This window comes from Nothobranchius furzeri, chromosome 2, assembly GCF_043380555.1.
Source record: "Nothobranchius furzeri strain GRZ-AD chromosome 2, NfurGRZ-RIMD1, whole genome shotgun sequence".
Lineage (NCBI taxonomy): Eukaryota > Metazoa > Chordata > Actinopteri > Cyprinodontiformes > Nothobranchiidae > Nothobranchius > Nothobranchius furzeri.
In genome coordinates, this window is record NC_091742.1 from 73,069,683 (window position 1) to 73,093,499 (window position 23,817).

Sequence of the window (23,817 nt, forward strand, 5' to 3'; positions counted from 1 at the left end):
TATGCTAGAAATGACAGTTTTTACACAACACGTCAGACTTTTTAGTCTTGTCTTGCCTGTTGTCCTTCGGGAGCGCTGCAGGAGGACACACAGGGATTTATGGGGGTTGGATGAGGAAAACGAAATAAAGAAAGTAAATCTGTGTTTTGTGATCAGTTTAATTTGACATGAATACGACAAACACGCTTTCTTGACAATCCTTGTCATTGTGTGTAAAAGACGTGTAGAATAAAAACGAACGTGTGTAATTGGGGAAATAGCGGGCGAGCGGTGTTGATGCATGATTGCGCATGCGCCGTGAGCACTTTTTGGGTCGCAGCTGCTCGCAGCGCCGCTTCAACCCTCACGAGGAACGAGCAAAATATCAAACACTCCAGAAGTCCGTGCGAGCTCACGATTTCTGATCTGTAGCCAGGGGCGTGTCCAGGGAGTGGCCTGGGGTAGCACATGCCACCCTTGGAACCTGATTGGCCACCCCAGGTGTTTATGTTTATGTTTATGTGCTTAGCAGACGCTTTTACCCAAAGCGACTTACAATTTTTTTTTTAACCTATAAGGCATGTTGTGATCTGTGGGGGAAACCGGAGTACCCGGAGAAAACCCACGCATGCATGGGGAGAACACGCAACTCCACGCAGAAAGGCCACAGCCGAGTTTCGAACATGCGACCTTCGTGTTGCGAGGCAACAGTGCTAACCACTGCGCCACCATGCAGCCACCCTACTAAGTTCCAGTTTAAACTGACTTTACATCGTCGACAAAAGGCTTGAGTTGTAAACTCCAAAAATAGTGTGTGGTAGCATGCACCTTTCACCTTGTCTTCTAGCCCAGGCCTACAGAACATTTCTGTAGTATTAATATTATTTATTATTTTTTCATATTCACATAAATAGTATTTAGAGTCCCACTTAACTCCAGTTGGTGGCAATAATGCAACAAGAAGTGACTTGCTAACCACCACAAAGCTAGAATATGAATAGAAAAAAATGGTGATTGTGCAATGTGAAACTCCAAAATTCACTAGAAAGTAAATAAATAAACGATTTGTGTAAATAAATAAATAAGCATAACCATTGGTGCCACCCATGCATAAACAAGTGCCCCACATGGGCCACCCCATTTTAAAAGTCCTGGACACGGCTCTGTCGGTAGTTGGTCACGTGGTGTTAATCGCCTCTTGTAACCCCCTGTACACTACACGACGCTCAGCACAACACTCGCCCCGATCTCGTGGATTCTCGCACGAGTGGAAAATCGGCTCAAAAAAGTGAAAAAGTTGCACAGTGTACGCCCGGCTTTAGTCTGATACCCATAACTGTTACTAACTAGCCCTAGCTCTGGTTGGTGTTTCAGTGTCGGTACGTCAGGCTCCACACGAGGATTCTGCCCTAGACCTGACCCCCATCGATGCTGACTTCACGTGGCACAAGAAGAAGATGGCCCTGGAGATGGAGATCCAGGAAGCCTTCCTTCGTTTCATGGCCTCCATCCTGAAGGGCTACCGGTGCTACCTCAAACCCATCACCCAGGCGCCATCCGAGAAGGCCACGGCTGCGGACTCCCTTTATGACCTGCAAGGTGAACGCGCGCACACACACACACACTCACACAGCCCTGAACGTTGGATCAATCAGAGATGCCCGTCCCATCAGCTATAATAAAACTTTATTAATGCTGGGAAATGCTTTCATTTAGCCTGCTGTGATTGATCCAGAAGCCTGCGTATCTGATCACCTCTTAATCTGACCCTACTGAAGGTTTCCTGAAGAGCAGGGACAGAGCCCATCAGAAGTTCTACTCCCAGCTCACCAAGACCCAGATCTTCATCCGCTTTATTGAGGAGTGCACCTTCGTCAGCGACAAGGACACCGGTTTGGCGTTTTTTGACGACTGTGTGGAGAAGGTGATTTTGTTGGTGTTTTGTTTTTCCTCTCCCACTCAAGGTCGCTTCCTTCCAGGAACAAGCCCTTTTGTTTTTCCGCTGCTTTATTGGTGGAATAACAGCGGAATGCTGGGATGACTAAGGAAGGCCAAATTTCCTCTGATTCATTCTGTTGCCTTTGCTTTCTTTCCTCTTCTTGCAGCTTTTTCCCTCTGATAAAATCACCGACAAGGGCACCAAGGTAACCTTTAATCACGTTTTCTTCCAGCTTGTCTGTGCATGTTTTTAATTTGCAGTTTGTGCATCATTAAACAAGACAAATACTTAACATTTTCCCTTTAATACACATACACAACACTGGTGCGCAGACATTGTCGGCTTTCTTTAATCCTACTTATAACCAAACGTGTGTTACATTTACAGATGGTGTAGAAAATGTTCTTATTGTTTTTATAGTTTAGTAACAAGAAGTCGGACTTTATTACATCATTTTGAAGGTTTTCTTAACTTTTTTTTTTTTTTTTTTTTTTGAAGATTTAGCAAAGATTTCATTGGACATTGGCTGCCTTTCCGCTCAGTATCATTTAGGGAAGTAAGAACATATCGATGCACTGAAATCTCAGGATATTTTCTCTTGTGGCACTGAATCAATATTTAAGAGCAGTGAGTAGATTTGTTTTTATTTGACATGCAAACATTTCCCGTTTATCTTTTGTGAGGTGCAATTCAAACTCCGACAACTAGGTGGCAGCAGTTTTACCGCCGTTATTCTGATGGAACGATGAGATCTCACCGTAACTCCGGATGTGTCTTGGAGGCGTCCGACCTGAGTTGTCTAAATAAATTGCAAATATTGTCAGGCTTTGAGTATTGTAATTGATCGTATAGTCGTCCCCTGTATTGTGATATAATCCCTTCCCTAGAATTGGTCGCTGTACACAACTGTTTAGAGAAGAGTCCGTTTTGTTTTGTTTAGGAAACTGCGAGCAACTCGAGAGTAGCTAACGTAGTTTACCGAACACAGTTGTGTGAAAACGATCCAGTTCTACGGCCAAAGTTCAAAGGAGAACACCAAGAGCTCTACAGAATGCCTGGAGAAATGTTTTATTTTCAGTTTAATTTGGTTCACTTATTCAGAGCCACTTCAAAATAAAACAACAGATCCAGTTCATGTCAGGTCCAGAATCGAGCCAGGTGTTTGCAGGCAGTACTGAACGAGATGGCGTTTTAAGAAGTGACTCAAGGCTTTACCACGCAGCCATATGATGTGGTTGTTTAACTTCTGCTGTCAGACAGGAAGTGACCTGCTTCATCTCTGGGTCTGCTCCCTTCCTCCCTGCAGGTTGAAGGGGACTCGTCTGAGGACACGAAGCTGCTGGAGCTGGATGAATCTCAGAAGAGTGAACACACGGTCTTTGTGATGCCTCCTGAGCCTCCAGCTGACAACGGACCGGAACCTGCTCCTCGCTACACGTAGGATTAACCACTGTAAGCCACACTCGTGCACCCCTACGTGACTCGTTGACCCTTTTATTTTCTGTTCTCCAGTTATAAAGGTTTCCCTAAGCTGCAGATGGATCTGTTCGACCGTCCCAGAGAGTTGCGTCCAGCTCTAAGGACCAGTGCAGCGGGGGCGAGTCTCTCCAGCAGCCCCGCTCTACTGGCTAAACGAACCAAGCAGGTATTTCATCCAATGATGATGATGATGATGATGCAAAAAATGCAGTTAATCACATCCGACCTGCTAAAACTCGACTCTGACCGCTGCGATTCAACAGGAGATCAAACTAGCGTCCAAGATGGCGAAACGGTTCTACTCCAACCCGCCTTTGTGGGCGCGCTGCCTGTTCAGCCATTGCTACAGCCTGTGGTTCATCGCCCTGCCTGCCAGCGTCCGGCTGGCCAAGTCCAAGAGCCGGGCCATGCAGCAGGCCTACAACATGCTGCTGAACATGAGGACCAAGGAGGTGGAGGTGCTCGATGAGGTAACTTGCTAATAATAATAATAATAATAATAATAATAATAATAATGCATAGAACTTATATAGCGCTTTTCAGGACACTCAAAGACGCTTTCACACACTCACATCCACACACAGCTAGTGATGGTAAGCTACTTTGTAGCCACAGCCGCCGTGGGGCGGTCTGACAGAGGCGAGGCTGCCATTTGGCGCCGTCGGCCCCTCTGACCACCACCAGCACAGGCAAGTTGGGTGAAGTGTCTTGCCCAAGGACACAACAGCAGGATACCCCTGGCAGGAGATAGAATCGATCCCATGACCCTCCGAACATGGTGCAACCCGCTCTGCCACCTGAGCTACTGCTGCCCCTAACACCTGGTGATCTTTTTAGAATCGCTCTTAAAAACTTTTTTTTATATTGGTGTGTGTGTGTGTGTGTGTGTGTGTGTGTGTGTGTGTGTGTGTGTGTCAGGTGTGTTACAGGGTGGTGATGCAGCTCTGTGGTGTGTGGGGTCTTCCTGTCATGGCTGTGCGAGTCCTGGTGGAGATGAAGAAAGCTGGAGTTCATCCCAACGCCATCACCTATGGATACTACAACAAGGTAGTCAGTCGCATCTTTATTCTCCTGCTGGTCGATAAAAACACCTGTAAGTGAAACGATCCGCACCTCTTGTTTCTACAGGCCGTCTTGGAGAGCCCGTGGCCCAGCCGTAACCGTAGCGGCCATTTTATGTGGACTAAGCTGCGTAACGTCGTCCGAGGAGTGGCTCAGTTCAAGCAAACTCAAATCCAAATGCCGTCAATGATAGTTACCACAGGTAGATTAGATGGAATAGAATAAAACTTTGTCTACCGTAGTGGAATTTTTCCTTTGGCTCTCAAAAATACAAGCATTCACATATATAGACTCATGTGAGACTACGGTTGGATTTTATCATTTGCATTAGTTGAGGGTTATTCCAGCACTAGGAACAAATTACTTCTTTTCTATATTGTTGGTTGCCAGAGGCACCCTGTAACGTCTTCCAGAGTTCAAAGGTTCAAACTGACAGAAGAGTGGATGATGCTGCAATGTTCCTCGTCCCTTCAGCAGCCAACTGGGAGATGGTTTTTGTGGTCTGCCCATGAGACAATTAGTAAAAGTTTGGCTTTAGATTACATGACCATCTGTCTCCTCCTGCTCTGTGTTGTTGTATTTATGCGACGGTTTTCCTCTTGTTTAGATGCCTCAGTGAAGGAATCGGTAGCCACAGATGTTGATGACTTGAGTCACGGAAGTGCTCACAGCTCAAGTGAAGTCATCGGTGAGGAGCACAATGAGGATGCATCAGACGGGCACTGTAACACAGGTACCAGGTCCCTACGGCTGCTCATCTCACTCACATCATCCCCGTGTTTGGAGAAAAAAGATTTGAATGTCTCACAACCTGTTTATCTACAGGAAGACAGTCTGACCAAGGATATGGGTCTAAGGACGAGTTACACCAGGAATTGGCTGAGCCTTCTCCTTCTGATGATGCTGCTGACCAGACGAACAAAGAAGAAACGGACCATAACGGTGAACAAAATCATCTTATTTTTGCCATTATCAGGGATTTAAAACAACACTTGACCCCCCACCCCCACCCTCACTCACTCACACACACACACACACGCAGGTAGAAAGTGTAATGACAACTGTCATTAACAACCCTGCTGTAGCTAGTGCTAACAACGAGCTAACGCTAACATGAGACAACTGATACTAAATAAATCACGAAGTAAAAAGATCCAGACTGTTGAGCAAAAATATTATTGCTTAGTCCAGTAGCAACAAAGCCAGGTCACCATCAGTCCATAATTTCATAGCCTCCTCAAACTAGCGTAAGCCACTGTTCCCTCTGGCATCACCTCCAAAGACATTACTGTCTTACTTCCAGGCTCCACCATGATGCCAACAAAAAAAGCAAAATTCTTCCTCTTGTGCTTTTTATTGATGGTTGGCAAACTGGGAAAGCTAACTGCTAGCCTTTATATGTGCAACTGTCACTGTAAGCGGCTATTGCCATAAAGCAGGTAGAGACCTTCCAACTGTGCTTACCCACACTGCCAAAGTTTTTAGAGCAGTGTCTGGTCAGCAGAGGTCTAGAGTGTTGTCCAAAGGGACGTTACTCATGTTTCAGGCTCAAGAATGACTGAAACCAGTTTGAAAGCAATAACTTTAAGTGTTAAAAACTCAAAAGGGTTGCTTTAAAATCACTCCACCTTTGTGTTTTATGATTGTTTGTTTTTCTTTGTGTGTCTTTCCATCTCCAGTAGGGGACAGTGCTTTAGCAGTGGCAGAGCCCCCCAGTCCTGTTGAAGTTTCCTCGCCTGTCCCCAGTATTGTTAAACTGTCCACAGGAAGCTTTGATGGTGGCAGGGAAACTAGTAAGAAACGGGAAGGGGGAGGGGATTTGTTTCAACCCAGAGAGTTTAGGGGCCTGACTTTGTTTTGGTTTGAACCCTGCAGCGAAGGTGAAGCTGTTCAGGAGGCACAGTAAGAACGACAGCGTGTCTCTGACTGATGAGGACTCTGCTCCAGCAGTGGGAGACACAGTGGCTCAGACCCAGCAGCAGCAGCGGCAGAAGGCCTTCTCCGAGCGCAGCTGCAGCTTCAGTGTTGAGAGTCGAGCTGGTATGCTCCTGGAGAAAGGCGTGGACCACATGGCCAGCCAAATGGGCGCTGACGCTCGTATCCTGGCTGCAGTGCTCTCTGAAGCTAAAACTCCACCAGCCATCAGTGTGTCCAAAGCTCTTTTTGAAGACCTGGAGGAGGAGCCTGAGGATGGAAAGGGTTCGTCGCATAAGAAACTTGTAGAGGGAGGAGTTGCGGGAGCGTTGGAGGAAAGCAAAGGAGACGAGGAAGAGGGGAAGGCAGCTCAGGGACAGGAGAAACGTGAGAGGAAGCAAACTGAAACACAAGAGGAGGAGTCTGGGCTGAGAGGAGCTACCTTAGAGAGGGCGGATGTGGAGGCGGGGGCCGACCCGCTCTCCCTCCTGGTGTCAGAGAGTGAGGAATCAGCTTCTGTGAGCAGCCAGGAGCCGCCACGCGGCGTGCCAGCAGTTGTGTCCCGTAACCTGGCTGAGGAGATTGAAATGTACATGAGTCTACGAGGTCCTACAGGTGCAAAGTCCTCCAGCATGGAGCTGCAGCCGTCCCAGGAAGACTCCAGCGACGGCCCTCCGCCCCAGAAGCCCCTGGAGCGACGGTCCAGCCTCCCTGTAGCACCTGTTAAAACTCCATCCAGCTCACCAGGAGATACGCCCAAACGCAGCCCCAACACCGTTACTCGCTCAAAGACTTTTGCAATAAAAACCAAAACTCCTGGAATCACCACAGCGAGTCCTGGACCCAGATCTACGTCTCTGACGGCTCTGGTCATGTCCTCCCAGGGAGCGTCGCTGGGCTCCGTCATCAACACCATTTCTGGCATCAAAATGGACAACTTGTTGTCGGGTCCCAAAATCAATGTGCTGAAATCAGGCATGAAGCAGGCAGCAAACGTGGCCAGCAAAATGTGGGGCGCCGTGGCATCGGCATACTACTCCGACGACGAGGTGAGCGTCTCTGAAGCTTTGGCGAAAAGCGTTTTGTAGTTTTGATGCCTTCATGGTGCGGACTCTTCTGTTTGATGCGCCTCTACAGGAGGAGCAGGCTGTGGGCGGGGGAGGGTTCCCAGCCCACCTGGATGAACACATGCTGCCTGCACAGGACCTGGACCAGAGTCCTGAGAGAAGAGCCGTTCCAGGTCTGGTGTCTAACGGTCTGAACCAGAGCTGCACCAGCCTGGGCAGCAGCAGCGGCAGCAGCGACACCGGCAGAGGGACTCAGACACGTAAGAACACTACCCAACACATCGCTCCTCTCCAGACTTCTTTCTGAGAGTGTTCTGTGTCTGGCTGCAGACCCAACTCCAGGGCGAGCTGGTAGGGGCCCAGACTCTGAGCAGAGCTCCTCACATCACGCTTCCTCCTCCAGCATCTACCAGAATTGTGCTCTTGAAGTTGGTCTCACACACACACACACACGCTGCTGCTGGAGTTCCTCTTCACTGGTTGATCATTACTTCTCCTCCCCAGGTGCTGATGTCCAGTTGCTCTCAGTGTCGCTCCTGTGAAGCTCTGGTGTACGACGAAGAGATCATGGCAGGATGGACAGCAGATGACTCCAATCTCAACACCAACTGTCCTTTCTGTCGCACAGCCTTCCTCCCTCTGTTGCACATTGAGTTTCACGACCTGCGCTCAATGTCTGAGTAGGAACAGTGTTTTGTGGAATTTCTTCTTTTATGTCTCATTGTTTAAAGCGGAAACCTGGAATATTTTATCCAATGGCACCATCTAGACACATAAAAATGCATTGCGCCATAAGTTCGCCTCCCTACTTCAGCGATTACGACCTCTCGTTTGTGAACACGCACCTCGAGCTGGCCAAAAGAAAAAAACGCATAGTTTTACAATCATTAATATTGTTCATTAGTGATTTAGCCAACTCTGCATCAGTCTAGGTACTTCCACAAATAATCTGTGATTGACATCTGTACATAAGCGTACGCTATTGGCTAATGCTGATCAGCACTTTTTCCTATTGCTTACATCATATCACATTACAGGGTAAGACTAATTTTTTTCGTGGTTCTCAAAAAATCCCACATAATTTCTGAAAGGGGGAAAGCTCCATGTTTCTGCTTTAAGCAATGCTGTTTCTTGCCGTCCAACACTCCCATCAACAATTTCTGCAAATGTAGGATCACATCATCCAGGACACGCTGCCTATGAATTTTGGTATTTATATTCATATGTTTTAACTTTTCCTGTGATTTTTATTCAGCCCGTTGGAGTACAAGTAAATTCTTTCCAACACAATACATTAAAAAATCATGTAAAAGTTGGCATAATCTAAATTTAAAGGCATGGTGAACACAGTAAATGTAAAAAAAAAAATGTAAAGACAAACACCCTAGTGAACTAGACCAAATTATTGCCTTGCAAAACCGTAGCTGCTGTGATTGGTCCACAATGTTGTGCCAATTACAGTGCTCTATCCGCTTTGTAGGCTAATCAGGGCCCACTATTTATCTGGTGGGCGGGATAATGCAACAGAGTTGAACCAGATGGCGACAGCTCATTTAAAATAGCTTTTACATCACTTTTGGACTATTTGGACTTGAGCTTTATTAGAATCAGGAGAAGAAAGATGTATTTAAGTCCTTTAGAAAAAATTATGTAATTTCGCCTTCTTCAACAGTGGACTGCATCGTTTACCGACATCCGTTGCGGTTAGTATGTCATGTTGTTCGTTGCCCAGTAGCGTGCGAAGATCGTTTGAAAGGCAACGGTAGAACCCGTCCCATGACCGAGAGCCGTCAGTGGAGCGTTGGTGGACTAAATAATATATTTATTTAATCTGGCTTGCCAGGCTGAGACATACATGGAATATATGTAAATTTCAGCTTCACTTCAGTTCTTTAACACCTTCAGCGTCATTTTCAGCAATAAGCATTCAAACAGCATTTATGCAAGAAATGCATTTAATCTAGTTATTGTTATGAACAATGCATCAGAAAGGGGATGGAACACTGGTAGACATAGGAAGCAATGTGGGTGGAGCCTAGCATTAAAGGTACGGTAGACAAGTAACCGTGGTGAGGCAAGTAGGTGGAGTTGAATTAGCATTCAAACAGCTTTTCAGCAGGAACTATAATAATAATAATAATATATTTTATTTCAAAGCGCCTTTCAGGACACCCAAGGTCACTTTACAGAAAACACGTAATAAAATACAATAAAACAATAATAAAACCCAAACAAGAAAAAACAAAGAGAGAAACAGTTCAATAAAATCAGAGGTTGTAGGCAGATTTAAACATGTGTGTTTTGAGTTTTGATTGGAAAAGGGTAAAACTGTCGATGTTCCTGATGTCTGGGGGAAGTGAGTTCCAGAGACGGGGAGCAGAGCGGCTGAAAGCTCTGCTCCCCATGGTAGCGAGACGGGCAGAAGGAACCGCAAGATGGATGGAAGAAGAAGATCTGAGAGAACGGGATGGGGTGTGTGAATACTTATAAGGTCTGAGATATATGGAGGAGAGAGGTTGTGGATAGCTTTGAAGGTATGGAGGAGAATTTTGAAGATGGACCTGAATTTAACTGGGAGCCAGTGAAGCTGCTGGAGAACCGGCGTGATGTGGTGAAAGGAAGGGGCTCTGGTGATAATACGGGCTGCTGAATTCTGGACCATTTGCAGTTTATGAAGGAGTTTGTTGGGGAGACCATAAAGAAGTGAATTGCAATAGTCGATACGGGAGGTGACAAGGCTGTGGACGAGAATGGCGGCAGTGTGAGGGGTCAGTGAGGGACGGAGACGGTTTATGGAACGTAGATGGAAGTATGCTGACCGAATTAAGTTATTAATGTGAGCTTGAAAAGAAAGTGAGCTGTCAAGAATGACACCCAGACTCTTGACGTGAGGGGAGGGGGAGACTATGGCGCTGTCAATAGTTAAAGAAAAGCTGTCAGATGTTGAGAGGGTGGAGTTAGTGCCAACTAGAAGAAGTTCAGTTTTATTGCCGTTGAGTTTGAGGAAATTAGAGGTGAACCATGATTTGATTTCAGAGAGGCAGAATGTAAGGGAGGATGGTGGGAGAGTTGAGTTGGGCTTACTGGAAATGTAGAGCTGGGTGTCATCCGCAAAGCAGTGAAACTGGATATTGAATTTGCGGAAGATCTTGCCGATATGGAGGAGGTATACTATGAAGAGGAGGTGCCCCAGGACAGAGCCCTGGGGCACACCTGACTTGACTGGGGAGGGTTCTGAGGTAAAGGATTTTAACTGGATGAACTGAGTGCGGCCAGTAAGGTAAGATTGAAACCAGCTGAGGGGGGTGTGAATGATGCCTAAGGAAGAGAGTCTATTGAGGAGGATGGGATGAGAAATGGTGTCAAAGGCCGCACTCAGATCGAGGAGATAAGAATAGAGATTAAACCAGAATCAGCAGCAATGAGTAGGTCGTTAGTGATCTTAACTGTGAACTGTGATAAATCTAGTTTTCCGTAGTTTTGAGCAAACATAACATAAAAAGAAAAATATCTAATTTGCTAAAGGCTAGTTCAAGTGTTTACCTGTTGGGTTTTGTGCTAATGTGTGAAACAGAACAATAAAAATACATCACTGAGATGTTCCCTTAACGATGAAAAGTAAAACCTGCATCTGTTCTTTGCTTCTGTCAGCTTGTACATGAATCCCAGTGCCTCAGGAGACAGCATACACAGCACCAGTCCTCAGCCTACAACTAGCGGCTCAGCTGAAATGAAAACCCCAGACCTAATCTCTTTCTCTGAGGAGGAGCCCAAGGAGGCTTCAAATGGTCCACCTGGAACACAGAAGAGGTAAAAACAACAAAAGCTACATCTGTCAAATGTTCCTGGACTCCTGCTGCAGAAACCTCATCCAAACTCCTCTGTGTGTTCAGTCTGGTCCCAGAGCCGGTCCAGTCCGACCCCCTGGGTCTCCTGGGGCACCAGGCAGCAGGTAAGCAGCAGAAGTGCAGCGGCACTTCACTGACGCGCAGCAACAGTGTTGGAGGTCCGCTGCAGAGCTTGGACTACTCCCAGAGACCGGGTCACGGCGTCTCCACCACCAGCCTGCCCTGTAGCCTGCAGGAGATGTCGGTCAGTGCTCCCCACCAAGAGCAGAGTTCTAACCTGCACTAGGTTGGGTTTGATTGGTGGAATTTATTGTTTTTTCAGGACGGCATCGGACAAAAGCGTCCAAATCCCAAGCCTGTTTCTGTGCCGTACCTGAGCCCCCTGGTCCTGCGCAAAGAGCTGGAGACCCTGTTGGAGAACGAGGGGGATCAGGTGACCTCTCACTGTCTGCTCAGTGTGTCCCAGACCGATACCAGGTTTCTAACACCTCTGTTCTGTCTGATCAGGTCATCTACACACACAAGTTCCTCAGCCAGCATCCCATTATCTTCTGGAACCTGGTGTGGTATTTCCGCCGCCTGGACCTCCCCACCCACCTGCCGGGTCTCATTCTGAACTCTGAACACTGCAACAATGGAGTACAGGTTAAACAGCATGCTGCTTTGTTCCCTCATTCCTTCAGCCTGAGTCGCATAAAATCTGCAGATCAGTGTTGGTGTTCAGCATGAATGTGTTTTTGCAGCTTCCCCTGGCGTCCCTGTCTCAAGACAGTAAACACGTTTACGTACAGCTGCTGTGGGACAACATCAACCTGCACCAGGAACCCGGAGAACCTCTGTACCTGCTCTGGAGAACCTTCTGTGAGTGACGGGAAGCTTCATGCTGCAGAAAGAGAGTACCACCACTAGAGGGCACTAGAACATTTCACATGCCGTAGCCGAAATGTTTATTATTCTGGATGGAGTGGCCAGAAGTCATTAGATACTGCTGCTTTTTGTGTTCTAGTGGAGAAGAAGGGGACTTTGGCTCCAACGGACCACCAGGAGATCCGAATCCTCCTGAACACCATCGTCCGTAACATCCAGACGAACGACGTCTACGGCCCCATCAACCTGCTGATCCGAGAGATCAAACGGCAGCCAGATAGAGTCAAACGACAGAGGTCAGCCTCGTCTGCTCTGACGTTAGTTTGTTGTGTTTATCAGCAGAACATTTTTGACGTTTGTTTGCTTTCTCAGGAGTATATACAGAGAAATCCTCTTCCTGTCACTGGTAGCCTTGGGACGGGAGAACATCGACGTGGGTGAGTGAGTCAGAGTTAACTAATCGACAGCACCGGCGTTATTCTCTTTATTTTTCTGACCTCTCCCCCACCCTCTCTCTGCATCTGCAGAGGCCTTCGACCGTGAGTACCGCCAGGCGTACGACGAGCTGAGCCCGGAGCAGCTCAAGTCTCTGCAGCGCATCGATCGCCCGCCCACCTCCAGTATCCAGTGGTGCCTTAAATGTTTTGGACCCCCTGTCATCTGAGCCGCTCGGATCTCAAGAACGCTGTAGAAAATCCCTCCAGTCGCTGAACGTGGTACTCATGTCTTTGAAGCTGCGGTTCCCCTGCATCTCCCCTGTTGTATTTTCGCTCTTCTCATGCAGCGGTGATGTTTTAGGTCTCGTTGAGCCACGTTTCACGACCATAACCGAACAGAATGTCCACGAGTGGATTTACTAACCGTCTCCAGGTCAGATGCAGAGCACAGGAAACCGACAGTTTTTGTGCTCCTTCTGTAAATATACATGTTTGTACATACGTTTCCATTTGAGTGAAGCCTGAAACCTTAGGTGCCTGTTTTTGTTGATTCTCACCCGAGTCTTAACGATCGTGAAGCTGTGTGAGTACACGAACTCACGCTGCCGACGTCTGGCGAAGCCCGAGCATGAAGGAACCCCACACTTCTGATTCTGTTAACATCCAGACTAACACGGGGAGAGATGAACAGCAGCTCGGCGTGTTGTGCGTAACTTTTGATAACTGCTGGTTTTTTCCCCCCAACAGTAACATCCTGTTCTAGTAGAGCTGAAACCGTAGGACCGGTCCAGACCAGGGCCGTTGTTTCTCTAGCGTAGGGGAGTTTTAACGTAGACTGGGTGTTGTTTTAGCGTTAGCCCAGTGTTTTTGAATGTTAGCGAGGGTAGAAGCACATAGAGCAAAGAGCTTAGTGCTGATGCTGCGAGAGGAGATGTGACATTCCACTAAATGCTGAAGCAGACAGTAAATCGGAATAGTGCTGTGATGAGCTATTGGGAAAAGGATTGTGGATTTTGTTTATACATTCTGGGAGAGTTCACTTGTACAGATTAGATCATGTAAAATATTCCATTTGCACTGCTTAGATTAAGATCTGAGAATAAGATTATTCATTAAAATAACATTAAACAGTTGTGTCCAAAAATTTAAAAAATAATTCTGCTATTTATTTTTGTATTATTGACATTTGGATTGCAGATGGTTTGGTGGCAATGGATTTTTATAACTAATAGCATCCTGTTCCCTTTAAATCTGTCTTACTGGACTCATCCTGTACTGACTTTGTACATTTAATTTCCTTGGCTGTACAGAAAAAAACTTTTTTTTTTTTAAGTAATAGATTACCATCCTGTGGAAAGGAAATGAATGTCTGTCCTGAACTGTGCTGCAATAAACGAGTTTGTGAACTGATTGAAAACAAATGTGTGCATAATTTTGTTTGTGTTGTCCAGAATTAAAACTACTAATTAATTTAATATAGATTTTAATGTACAAAATCAATAAAGAAATCACCTTAATTATGTCCTGTGCAGTGCAGCTCGTCCATAGGGGGTGCTAGTGTGCCGCTCTACCTGACTTGAAGGGCGAAAAAAATCTAAAAACTACATAACGCTACATATGTATATTAACAAAGGACAGACGTTGATGCTCTTGTTTACATGCAATCTGAATTGTTTACTTATTTTCACCAGCTGTCTCAAAACAATTAATTTCCCCTAACAGATTCACTAGTTTCACTCCTGCAACACTAGAAACTAGGCCCAAGAGCTGCAGCTTAACACCCAATCCTATTTGATTGCTAGGGAGAACTGGAGGATTTTTGGCCAATCAGCATTCATGAATACCGAAAACAAAACACTAGCCAGTATTCTAGAAGGGTCTGGATCCCCTTCTTTCTCTCATTCTGATTCACCCAAACTCACTGTTGGTTTATGTAGACAGAGCTGAAATACCTGTAGCTGTTTCAGTCAAATGTGTACATTTGTTCTCATATCTAATTTAATTCCACATTTAGCCACTAGGGATAGAAATGTTTTAGGCAGATGAATATGACACACACACACACACACACACACACACACACACGAAAACTCATGCTGAAACATAAACTCGGACAAAATTAAATATAAATAATAACAGAAATTGTACTTCAGTTGCACTCAGACTCACACAGTAGGCTTTGACTAATTATAATTATAAGTGACTTAAGTGGGGAAATATTTTCACTCATGGCCCCACAGGTGCGGTGTGTATCCTTCCGCTGGATGGACCGCTGCATCACCTCACGCTCAGCGGATGGATACTGTAATTAAACTAGCTCCAGTCCAGGTGTGCGCTTGTAAGCAGGTGTGGATTTAAAATGGGGTTAACTGGGCTGCTGCTACTAATATTTTCCCAACTCAAAACTAGGTAGAACGACAAAATGTCAGCGAGACGGGAGAAGACCGCGACAAATCAGCAGGACAAAGAGCAGCAGAGCCAGGAGAGACGCCGGCGTAGGATGGCGCTCTTCATCCAGCAGTTTGAAAAAGACGGTAGGGTTAATTTAAAGCTCCCATGCCCAATAACGGGATCTTCAGCTTGGTTCAACTCTTGTCTCCAGCACAAGAACGGATGAGATATTTAGAGGCTAAACTGGAGAGCATGCTGGCCACCGTGGACAAAATCTTCAAAGTGGAGCTGATGAAGATGCCTCCTTCTCTTCAGAACACCCTCATGGGAGATCTGATCTGCGGTGAGCCTCTCAAAGGGTCCAAATCAGACCAGTTTCCTTATTAATCTGACTCTGCTTTTCTGCTTTAGAGGAGGAAGCATCAGCCAGTGAAGTCTCGATAGCCATCAGGGTGAGTCTGTTGGAATTAAAGGCCCATTCTTTAATAAATGAGATAATTGTGAACTTCTGCAGAACGAGTCCCGTGAAATGGACCAACCTTTCAGACTGATAACCAGCAAGAGATGTGAGTTCAAACTTCACTGATTCATGCATGAAAAATCCTCAGTGCAGTGAGATGGTGGCTGTTTAGTTACAGATGTTTTGGTTTGTACATCATAGTGAAATATTTAAGTATCAAGCAAAGATGCCTGATTAAATACATCATGTAGTTAAAGAACTACCATTAATTGTCTGTTCTAGCCAACTTTGTTCTTTGTAAAACCTACTACTTAACAATTTATAACGGGCATTGTTCCTCTTTTACAGTCGGAAAGGCCCGTTTAAGGTCAAAGCTCAGACTGTCTCAAAGATCCTTATGAAACCAAATCTAACTTTAGGAGTCTATCTCCCTGCAGAGTTTAAAATCTTAACCAAACCTACATTTTTGTTCTATCTTGTGGGTCTCTGTTTTTAAGAGGTTGCTCCTATTTTTATACATTTGCACTTGTTTCTAGCAGGAATGAATGCCTTGGAAAGCCTATTTCACACTGAAGGCATCAATGCAATCATTATTTAACCTTTATTTATCCAGATGAGTCAATTTGAGAACTCATTCTCATTTGCAACAACGATCTAGCTAAGTGGTAGCAGCAACAGACGCATAGTTAGCTCTACACCAAAGACCAGCTACTAAGATAAAAATAAGGAAAGATATATATATAATCAGATGTACGTTGATCAGAAACTTGATTGCAATGAATTATTGAAGGTAGGTATTGGAGTGTAGGAAGTGAGCTTCAGTGATTTTTCACAGCTCATTCCAGTTGGGAGCAGCAAACTGGAATGAGGAGCGACCAAAGGATGTGCGAGCTTTGGGAATAACCATAGATATTAGGTTACTGGAACGTAAATTGTGCTGGTTGTTGGAAGTGTTAGGGTTGTACTGATAGTTTTGTATATAAATTGATACCAGTGTAACAACCTGTGGGAATGGAGTGATGGCCAGTTAACAAACGAGTGCAGATCACAATGATGAGGTGTGCCTATTTGAGAATGTAGTCAGCTGGAGGGGAGTGGGAGAATACAGCAGGATATGGAGTTATTTTTTTTATTTGGACATGTCTCATCTGATTGCTCTGCAACGTGAATGTTTTATCTCGACAATAAACTCTTGCCTGGAGTTCTACTGTTGTATAGTTGCTAATGCTTAGTTAGCTTCTGCTAGCCAAGGCGTTTCCCGCGTTTTCCTGGGTGATAAATCGACAGCCTTCCCCGTCATGAGTCAAGATGGGTGAGTCCATGAATGTTAAGTGATGGTGTGATGTAGATCTGTCAGGATTTTCAAATCCTAGTTTCACCCACAAACATCATGTAACTAGTCACCCCGTGGACTGGCGCTGTCTATTGGAGCTGCTTTAGTGGCTGGCTGCCATCTTGGATGGGTCTCCATTTACCCCAAGTGCATCTGTGGCGCAATCCCAATACTCGCAGTGCACCCTGCGGTCTTCAGCAAAGTGCACTTGGAGAAAGTGCGCAGTAAGGTTTCGTGTGCAAGGTAAACAAGTGTGCAAATATTTGCCGAATTGAGACCGGAACTATTGCGTTTTCGACCGCAAAGCATGCCAGGACGCTGGTCTTGTATTAACTTTAAAACAACCAATTATTTTAAATGATTTGCATTCATTGCTGCTTTGTTTAAAGGTTTCAGAGCATCAACTAATCATCCTAAAATAAACTACCAATACTTTAATCGTACAACACATGTTTTGACAAAAGGCACTTGAGCCTTTTCTCCCACAGGAATGGATTGTGGGTAATACCCTTCACTCAAGTTTTCATCAATGCGGACTTAAAGTTTGGATCAAGGGTGCAAAAGGGACGTGATCAACTTCTGCACTTGAGAATCAGGACACCCTACGCACTTGCAGCCCTAGTTGGGAGTGCACAATTGAAGGTACACAAATGTTGAAATGCGAGTTTTGGGATTGGGCCTACTTCTACTGAGAAAGGTGTCGACCCAGCTAAAAAAGACACGTTAGGCTTTTTCACGAAACTAGACATAGGAATTGGCATGAAAGGTAATTTACGAAGATTAAATAAATTAAACCGCATAGTCCCATCAGGTAAGCTGGGAAAGTCAGCAGTAATCCCACGTGATCTGTTTTCAATAATGCGTCGCTTGTTGCTACTGTAGGCTGTACAAAACGGGCAGTTGCTCACCCTGCATTGACCCTAGTTGGGTTTAGAGATTGAGGAACCCGTGCAACATGGCGGCTACACTGTTAAGCTTTCCTGCGCCCAATGGGGCTTCTACATATTCATGTCTATGGTTTCACTGTCTATTCTATTGGAAGCTAATGCAGAAGATGGAGGTACAAGACAATTTGCTAAATAATGGCTGATTATAATCAGAAATAAGTAAATGTTTTATGTGTAAGTACTTTTTTTTTAAATGCATCTTGTGTTTTTATATTGTGTGCGGATGTTTATCTAGCTCTGTCTGTCTGTCTGCGTCTGTGTTGCATGTTTCAGAGGGCTGCACTCTTAGGCTACATTTACTATTTTTATGAATGTAGCCCAAAAACCTCGACAAACCGTAGCAGTACAAAGATTTTCCTCTGCAGGATGGTCTAGCCTCAGCAGGCTAGCTTAGCCTATGCTGAGTTTAGGCCTGACCAATAACAGCACTAGAGAAATCTTATGCAGGCTTAGCATCAGAGCTGTGACAGAAAAAAAGGACAAGGATGGCGATGGCTTGAGGTTTGTTTTGAAACGGCGTATGCATCAACCTAAGACGCGTTAGACCAGGACTTTCTTTGAGACATGAGCAGATGGAGGTACTTTAGTGTTTTAAAGATGATGTATTAGCTTCTTGTACAGAGTATGATGGGAGTGCATCGTTGACTTGATTTCTGTAGCGGCGAATACTAACAATTGTCATTGCTTCTAATGGTTTTGTCCAGTTGTGCAGTTTGAAAGAACCAGTAATTCCATCTTAATGACTGGCTGGTTTCAGTGGGTTGTAGCTAACTATACTTCTTCATATTTAGGACGGTTTATCAAGCTAACTAGTTCTGTTGGAGTGATGTCTTGATTCTAATTCCCAGCACCAAGTCTGTTTCAATAGCTCTTAATATTGCAAAACAGCATTTTGTTGTTCAGGGCATCTTTGTATTGATATTGAAATTGTTTAAATATTCAGGTTATAAAAGCAAAATCTGAAGGAATCGGAGGCTGTAAATGGTGCAAACTGTTTCACAGAATTTTTAAAATTCTTATTTTCATTTGAAGTGAAATCGTCTGATTCTACACCGCCTGTAGCCCAGAGACCCGCTTCCAAAACTCCCAAGGTGATGTGTGCACAAACATGTCGGCTCTAGCGCTGACTCTTGTTTAGCAAAGGCTGGGTTTGATGTGAAATGGGTTTCCTTTACTTTCAGGGAGGACGAGGGGCCAAAGGGGACAGCGTGTTAGCTGGCAGCAGCAGCACAGGAACTCTGATGTAACACAACATAATAATCCTGTGAGATGGTGGATGATGGAAGGTCTTGACTTGTGTTTAATTACTCTGCAGATCTTCCTCAACGACCATCAAGAGGACTCGGAGCCGACTGACAAACCGTAAAACTCAGGAGCAGATGAACCTGAGAAAACCTAAACTAAGGCGAGTCTGCTGACAGGTGTCCTGTAGGTGGTGCCGGCCCGACTAAAGTGAGACTTGTTACAGGTCCGTTGTGTCTGCTGGGGAGCTGCCCTGTTCCATGGCAGGATCTGCTGCACACGTCACCGTGACGACGGCTCAGGGGCAGGTACGTCATGTTTACGCTCTGGAAATGAGCTTAGGTTTCCACCCCGGGGCCCCTCAACACAGCATGAGTGCTGGTGAGTCTGCATTTCTAATGGAGGAAGTTTCTAGAAGGAGTCCACTTTCTTTTCCAGATGCTCAGCTTTTCGGAAGACTCCAAGGATGACATCAACCTGGACCTACTGGATGATGTTGCCTGGTGTCAGATTCAGAAGCTCTCGGTAACTGACCCACTCGTCCCTCAGCGTTCTCTGATGGGAAACCCGTTGGCTTGTGTGATTATTTTAACTTTGATTTTGGATTTCCAGAAACTGATGGAGTGTTTGTCACGACAGAGTCGCTGCCATCGTTGAATTTATTGATGATTTTATTTTTTGTCATGTAATATCAAATAAAGCTCAAATTAAATATGTAGAATTGTTTGTAATTTTAACAATTGCAGGAAAGAGAACCCCTTCTAAACTTACGAATCTAAAGCACTTCCTAGAGAGCCATGTTGGGTGGAAATATAAATGCACAGCAAGCAGGAATTCATGATTTCAATCGACTTTATAGAGAAACAGAAGTTATCAAACGGTACATTGTGATTTTAAAAATCACATCAACACAAACTCTGAGAACAGAAGAACCCAGCACTTCAGTACTGTGGAGCATTTAGTGAAGCTCTGAATCTAAATTTGTTGAGGACGGTAAACGGAGCAACTCAGTCTCCACCTCCATGGGTTCTTCCCTGGGGATCTGAGTGGAGGCGGGGCTTGATGATGTTGGATGAGAGCTGCTGCCTGCAGATGAAACCATCCGAGGGTAAAAAGGACCCACCAGCCAGTTGAGCGGCGTGTTGTTGACCAGGTAATCCATGACATGGTCCAGGGAGTCCTTCATCCTTCCCAGCTGGACTCTGCTGCTGGATAGCATGCTGTCGGGCAGGTCTCCCAGCACCTTCGCTTTGCTGAAACTGAAGTACACCTGTGCTGCTGAGTGGCTGAAGGACAGCGCCTCCTGCTGGATGTGGTTGGGAAGTCCCTGCAGGCCAGAGACTAGGACCAGGCAGGTGGTCTGGAGCTGCTGAGTGAGGGAGCGGGCCAGGTTTAAGGTACGAGACTCGATCACCTAGGAGATGGAACACACATTCAATAACTCCCTAAATGGTCCAAAATAAGCCCATGAGTGGAGAAAGTGGTGTTTGAGATGTCTGAAATGTTGGAGGGAAAGCTCATCTGGATGTCCAGATGGTTCTTTCCTAGTAGCAACAATTGAATTGGCTCTGTGTGTATAATCACCTCTGCTGGGTGACCGTTCTGCTCAGTTGGACTACCAGACTTCCATGTCACCATCTGTTTGGCACTGTGGATGTTCTTGCCGTATTGGATCTAGAGAAAACGGCATCCATGGTTATTCACGTGCTTGGGCGAAGCACTAGCTTCACAAGTCAGGAGCGTAGCACACGCACCACATCCATGGTGGAGTTGAGCTCAGAAATGATCCCCATGCTGCGCTGCTTGCCGTCCCGTATCCTGGCCACGGCTCTGGCGTAGGCTCTTCTGCGGAGCTTTGTGGAGAGGCAGCCCAGGCGGACGTAGATGCTCGGCTCCTCTTCAGAGCCCTTCACAGGTTTGGCCTCCAGCTCTGTCACTGTCACAAGGAACAGAAACATGGCCTTTTGAGATGGAGACATGCATGCTTAAAGTGCCTTCTGTTGGAAATGGATATGCTTAATTTGAGGGTCTGTTTCTAGAAACTGTGGGAAGATCTTTTTGAAGCGGCTTCCTTCTGGAGAAAATTAGCTGCAGGCTTGAAAGCCTGAAGTAGTTATTCAAATTCCATTCAATTCAAAAAAAACTTTATTAATCCCAGAGGGAAATTAGGAGTCTTGTTGTTCTTGTGTACTGATTCATCTTCATGAATAAACTTCTGTTCTCTACCGCTCGGTCTGAACTAGTCTCTGTGTGCCTGGGAGGGTTTTAATATCAAGCGGCTAATGCAAGCTGACATTCTGAAAATCCATAATCTGATCGTGCTTGCCGAGAACCAAATCTCAGCTCCCTGTTGCACTGTAAGAAATGAAATGTGGAGTTAACTTAAACTTGTGTCAACTGGTTCCAATAAACCTTGTTGCTCAGAACATCACTAACTGCAGTGGATTATTTAGAACACGGCGATGGCGTTTTTTTTACTATAGACTTAAAATCGTGTGAGGGGATCAGTAAACGGTGTGAGGTAACTTGTATTATCCACAGAAACAACTCTGCTGGAAATGTTGGAGTAGCTGGACATTCGGGCTTTCCTGTCAGACTCTGAACCAGGAAATGGCTGCAGGCAGTGAAGCAGAAGGCAGATATCTCCAGAGCAACCAGTGACTCCGCCCCCTAGCCGATCAAGGTAGTTTTCCAGGAGCACTACTCGGAGTAACTCAGACAGATGCAGCTTGGCCTGAGCAGTTTCCAAGGACACGGTTCAGTATTTGCTCTCTCCTTTCTCCCCTAATTTCAGTCCCTGCTCGGTTGAGGTACCTCAACCCCTGCGTGCCACGGGTTCCCCCTTCCTCTTCCTCACCTATAAGGGGCGCACCCACTTTCTGTCATGGCACGGGCATGGGAGCAAAACCACACGCAGATGTTCTGACTCAACCCATGCTGTACAGAGCTGTTTTAGGCTGAATAGTGCTCATCGTAAACGAGCTCCAGTGGTAAGAACCACGACTCCGTCTTGCCAGGTACCTCAACGGAGAGGGACTAAAATTAGGGGAGAAAATAAAGTGAAAATACCGAACCGTGCTCTTGGAACAATGATTGGGCTGAGCTGTACCAGTCTGAGTTACTCCGAGTAGTGCTCCTGGAAAACTACCCAAAGCTGTTCAACTGGTTTCAGAGTCTGAAGATAATTCACATTGGACAGCATTGTCTCCCTCTGCTGGCCTGAAACGGTAATAGCAGTTTTGTGGTTTGATCCCTCTGCTGGCCTGAAACGGTAATAGCAGTTTTGTGGTATGATTAGGTACACTAGTGGCACATAGTGCAATGACTGGGGTGGAGTTTACCAATGATGGCTAAAATTAAGGCTACATTTTTTCAGTTTACTGGCCGTCAATAAAAAGCACAAGAATTTTACTTGTGTTGGCGTCATGAGTAATGTCTTTGGAGATGAAGCAAAGAGCCTAAACCACAGCGAACAGCGGCACAGCCTATGCTCATTGGGGGCTCTGGTAGGGTTGTCTGTAATTCCACCTTCAACCATTGGGAGAGAAGTGGCAAACGTGATACTTTAAGAGTACCTTTACTGTTATGTTTTACATTTAAGCAGCTAGGCTTAGTAGAACCACTTAACTGGTAGATTCAACCTTTAAATTATTACAGTGTAATAACACTCCCTGGAAGAACAGCATTGTTGGATGTAAGCAGTCTATTTTCCTTGTCCTGACTCACCCTCTTCCTCCTCCCTAAGAGGCAGATAATGCTCCACTAGACTCTCAGATGTGCTGAGGGCTGTGTCCACCCCACTGCTGACCAGCTGTACCACTCTACTCTCCAAAACTGTGTTCACGCTCCCGCTCAGCTAGTGGGAGCTTGCGCCATGGGGAAGTTTAATGGTAACTGGATGGTTAATCCCAATTTCGCAACGTGGTTAGCACCGGGTCCAGGCAATAGCTGGAAATTATAGCTTAAATTTAATTTTAAAAATAGCTTAAATTTGGTCAAAGTGGCCTTAAAAAAAGGTCTTAAAAAGTCTTAAATTTGGCTCCTTTAAACCTACAGATACCCTGCATAGAAGAGAATCATGTATATTTAGTTGAGCCGGGCGGACACTGTACGACTTTTTCACTCGTAGCACTCAGCTTCAGCTCAAACTGTACGACTTCCTCGCAGAGCAGATCTCACGAGCCAGGCGCTCACACTGTACGTCTGGTAGCAACACGTCGGACCTAAAAATATGCTAGAAATGACAGTTTTTACACAACACGTCAGACTTTTTAGTCTTGTCTTGCCTGTTGTCCTTCGGGAGCGCTGCAGGAGGACACGCAGGGATTTATGGGGGTTGGATGAGGAAAACGAAATAAAGAAAGTAAATCTGTGTTTTGTGATTGGTTTAATTTGACATGAATACGACAAACACGCTTTCTTGACAATCCTTGTCATTGTGTGTAAAAGACGTGTAGAATAAAAACGAACAACGTGTGTAATTGGGGAAATAGCGGGCGAGCGGTGTTGATGCATGATTGCGCATGCGCCGTGAGCACTTTTTGGGTCGCAGCTGCTCGCAGCGCCGCTTCAACCCTCACGAGGAACGAGCAAAATATCAAACACTCCAGAAGTCCGTGCGAGCTCACGATTTCTGATCGGTAGCCAGGGGCGTGTCCAGGGAGTGGCCTGGGGTAGCACATGCCACCCTTGGAATCTGATTGGCCACCCCAGGTGCCACTCCACTAAGTTCCAGTTTAAACTGACTTTACATCGTCGACAAAAGGCTTGAGTTGTAAACTCCAAAAATAGTGTGTGGTAGCATGAACCTTTCACCTTGTCTTCTAGCCCAGGCCTACAGAACATTTCTGTA

The 23,817-nt window shown here is 45.7% G+C and overlaps 3 protein-coding genes across 3 annotated transcripts in view; 2 read left to right on the plus strand and 1 right to left on the minus strand.

Moving 5' to 3' along the window:
- Positions 1-23,817, plus strand: part of dennd4c (DENN/MADD domain containing 4C) — a 90,745-nt gene that overhangs the window by 53,806 nt on the left and 13,122 nt on the right. The window contains exons 12-47 of the mRNA XM_070542191.1: positions 1,336-1,578; positions 1,758-1,903; positions 3,225-3,355; positions 3,431-3,563; positions 3,661-3,867; positions 4,316-4,444; positions 4,526-4,661; positions 5,067-5,192; positions 5,285-5,401; positions 6,142-6,252; positions 6,335-7,422; positions 7,511-7,700; positions 7,771-7,868; positions 7,945-8,120; positions 8,237-8,310; positions 9,113-9,229; positions 10,536-10,647; positions 11,092-11,250; positions 11,334-11,532; positions 11,611-11,721; positions 11,796-11,933; positions 12,032-12,149; positions 12,295-12,472; positions 12,528-12,592; positions 12,683-12,775; positions 12,837-13,002; positions 13,172-13,290; positions 13,340-13,406; positions 14,833-14,938; positions 19,893-20,032; positions 20,140-20,320; positions 21,209-21,322; positions 21,507-21,600; positions 21,760-21,904; positions 22,342-22,471; positions 22,732-22,866. Coding sequence (XP_070398292.1) covers positions 1,336-1,578; positions 1,758-1,903; positions 3,225-3,355; positions 3,431-3,563; positions 3,661-3,867; positions 4,316-4,444; positions 4,526-4,661; positions 5,067-5,192; positions 5,285-5,401; positions 6,142-6,252; positions 6,335-7,422; positions 7,511-7,700; positions 7,771-7,868; positions 7,945-8,120; positions 8,237-8,310; positions 9,113-9,229; positions 10,536-10,647; positions 11,092-11,250; positions 11,334-11,532; positions 11,611-11,721; positions 11,796-11,933; positions 12,032-12,149; positions 12,295-12,472; positions 12,528-12,592; positions 12,683-12,775; positions 12,837-13,002; positions 13,172-13,290; positions 13,340-13,406; positions 14,833-14,938; positions 19,893-20,032; positions 20,140-20,320; positions 21,209-21,322; positions 21,507-21,600; positions 21,760-21,904; positions 22,342-22,471; positions 22,732-22,866 — 5,792 coding nt within the window. The remainder of the gene's footprint in view (positions 1-1,335; positions 1,579-1,757; positions 1,904-3,224; positions 3,356-3,430; positions 3,564-3,660; positions 3,868-4,315; positions 4,445-4,525; positions 4,662-5,066; positions 5,193-5,284; positions 5,402-6,141; positions 6,253-6,334; positions 7,423-7,510; positions 7,701-7,770; positions 7,869-7,944; positions 8,121-8,236; positions 8,311-9,112; positions 9,230-10,535; positions 10,648-11,091; positions 11,251-11,333; positions 11,533-11,610; positions 11,722-11,795; positions 11,934-12,031; positions 12,150-12,294; positions 12,473-12,527; positions 12,593-12,682; positions 12,776-12,836; positions 13,003-13,171; positions 13,291-13,339; positions 13,407-14,832; positions 14,939-19,892; positions 20,033-20,139; positions 20,321-21,208; positions 21,323-21,506; positions 21,601-21,759; positions 21,905-22,341; positions 22,472-22,731; positions 22,867-23,817) is intronic.
- cdca9 (cell division cycle associated 9) lies at positions 14,863-19,686 on the plus strand. Its single transcript, XM_015946516.3, has 10 exons — positions 14,863-15,126; positions 15,195-15,326; positions 15,395-15,435; positions 15,498-15,549; positions 18,756-18,814; positions 18,905-18,966; positions 19,039-19,128; positions 19,192-19,273; positions 19,404-19,490; positions 19,578-19,686. Exons 1-10 carry the CDS (start codon positions 15,015-15,017, stop codon positions 19,620-19,622), a joined length of 762 nt encoding a protein of 253 aa, XP_015802002.2. The 5' UTR covers positions 14,863-15,014; the 3' UTR covers positions 19,623-19,686.
- LOC129165424 (perilipin-2) lies at positions 19,800-23,153 on the minus strand. The gene is made up of 4 exons (XM_070547911.1): positions 22,692-23,153; positions 20,720-20,895; positions 20,550-20,639; positions 19,800-20,379 (listed from the first exon to the last, which is right to left on the minus strand). The coding sequence occupies exons 2-4, from the start codon at positions 20,756-20,758 to the stop codon at positions 19,924-19,926; spliced, it is 585 nt and encodes a 194-aa protein (XP_070404012.1). The 5' UTR covers positions 20,759-20,895; positions 22,692-23,153; the 3' UTR covers positions 19,800-19,923.